General features: G+C 31.3%; 1 protein-coding gene across 1 annotated transcript; it reads right to left on the bottom strand.

Moving 5' to 3' along the window:
• Positions 1-735: 735 nt before the first annotated feature.
• LOC108355501 (calcium uptake protein 3, mitochondrial-like) lies at positions 736-2,240 on the bottom strand (the record flags this gene model as incomplete). Its single annotated transcript, XM_017606663.1, has 2 exons — positions 736-1,692; positions 1,759-2,240. Coding segments are annotated over 2 exons (784 nt in total), but the record flags the coding sequence as incomplete, so codon positions are not given.
• Positions 2,241-2,314: the final 74 nt, after the last annotated feature.

The raw sequence follows: 2,314 nt of genomic DNA, 5'->3' as shown, positions 1-2,314 counted from the left end.
CGTACTTTTTTGAAATTTAGTAGAGTTTTGTAAATTAATATTTTTCTTAAATATATAAAAAAAAGGTTTCAAACATTGTACAAAATTAAGAAAAATTTATAAAATTTTTATCAAAATTTCAAACTGTTTAATAAAAATTTTTACGAAAATTTCGGGTATGCAATAGGCCATTTTTTAGTATAACTTGCAAGTAAAAAAAAATTTCCAAATTCAATCAGAACTTTGAACGACTTCAAGCTTACACTTTAGTACACTAAAATTAAATGAGCTATGGGTGGTGGTAAGGTTTGCTTGCCAACAAACGTAGTTAATTTTAAATGGTACTATAACATGATAATCAATGACCAGGACGGTGTGAAAAACATTAGGATCGTTCACACAGTGAAAATTTCATTCACATTCGGATGTTAATTATTATTATTAAAGTGAGTTAAATCTCCAATGTGAAAACGCTCCTTCCTTAGTGAAATAGTGAAAAAACATGAAGAAGAAAAACAATTGAAGAAAAAATCGTGAAAAAAGTGGAGTGTGAAACTTAAAGCAAAGAAAGCTAATAAAACGATATATAAAAATTTTGCTAGTAAATGTGGTTTTATTTGTATTAATTAATAATGAACAGAATAAACAGGAAACATAATGAATATAAAAAACGTGGAATGCTATTAGCCGCTAACAAATTTATTAAATGCCTGTGAAATCAGCAAAAAATTCAAGTTTATTTNAAATGTGGTTTTATTTGTATTAATTAATAATGAACAGAATAAACAGGAAACATAATGAATATAAAAAACGTGGAATGCTATTAGCCGCTAACAAATTTATTAAATGCCTGTGAAATCAGCAAAAAATTCAAGTTTATTTACGAGTACAGCTTAAAAAGTCAAGACAGTTAATTCTATAGAAAATTATATTTGTTATAACGATATTTTTGAACAATTAAATGAAATTGAATATATTAAACTTAGAAAAATTGTTAGAATAATGCAATGCTATAAATGATGATTAAAAATGTGTATTAATAGTAATTATGAAAGTGCACTTAAACCGTAAATGTATTGCTGATTTCACGAATTGAGAGCATTTTAAGTTTTGAAATTACAAAGATGTTAATGGTTGAACAACGCAATTAGAACAAACATGTGGACAAAATATTAAAAAAAAAAATGTATTAAAATAACAAAGTTAATATAAATTAAAAAAGGGAGCAAAATAAAGATAATTTGTACAGAAATTGTCGTGCACAAGTATTCGATGGCGGATGGTTCGAGCATAAAGTCATTATGAAAAACTAAACTTATTATAAACTACATAAATCATATTGATCTCCATTGAATTGCTTCTTTGACTTAATTCAAAATAAAAATCAAAGCAAAAAAAATATTTTTTGCCTTCAAAAATTATTGAAAAAATCGCAGTCTTTGAAGTGATCTAAGTGGCGACAGGCGCGTTGGCGCCACAATGCAAACATAGGATTCGCCGCTTCGACTAATTCATCGTTAGCAACATTGTATTCAAGCACTTTGTGATGACTTACTTTAAAGCCACGATGTACACGATCCTTCATGATCGCTATAAATTCTCTGTACGACAGCATACCGTCACCATTGTCATCGAAAATTGCGAAAACTGTATCGATCAGATGTTTGCTAAGCTTGAAACCAGTGCAGATTTTTACAGCGCGCGAGAATTCACCTGAAAGGAAGAGATATTTTTTTATAAAAAAAAAAAAAAAAATGAATTTAACCGTTATTAACATACTCTGCGAGATAGCACGATCAGCCAGCGTATACATGCGCATAGCGATTGCAAAATCTTCCAGATTGTTGAGGAAACGACAAAAGTCACGAAATTCTTCGAATGTTATGCCACGCTGCACCTTAATGCGATCCATTAGACGCTCCAAATAGGCATCGTACTCTTCCGTATTGAGGTAGGTGTAACGCAGCAAAATTTTGGCAAAATCGTTCTCGGTGATGGCGACATTACCCTTTGAGAATTCACTGAACTCCAATTCCAGCACTTCTGTTTGCAAATTATCCATGAACTTGTGGAAGCCATCGTAGTTGAGATCCTGATTGCCTTTCTTGCCGAATAAATGTATTTGTAGTGTCGTATCGATGCGATGCTTGCGCTGCAGCCCTTCGTCGTCATCGATGAAGTCGTCCTGTGGAAATAAATTGAATACGTAGTGAGTTTGCTGAGCTAAGGAGTGAGTAGCCAAGAGAGTGAGTAGAATAGAACTTTAACAGTTGAGGTATGTACGTACATATATAAGTAATCATGCAATAGTTAAGTCCCATTTTGATTTATGTTC

This window comes from Rhagoletis zephyria, unplaced genomic scaffold, assembly GCF_001687245.7.
Source record: "Rhagoletis zephyria isolate East Lansing unplaced genomic scaffold, Rhagoletis_zephyria_1.1 Rzeph_scaffold_46361, whole genome shotgun sequence".
Classification (NCBI taxonomy): domain Eukaryota; kingdom Metazoa; phylum Arthropoda; class Insecta; order Diptera; family Tephritidae; genus Rhagoletis; species Rhagoletis zephyria.
This window is presented reverse-complemented; position numbering and strand designations above follow the sequence as displayed.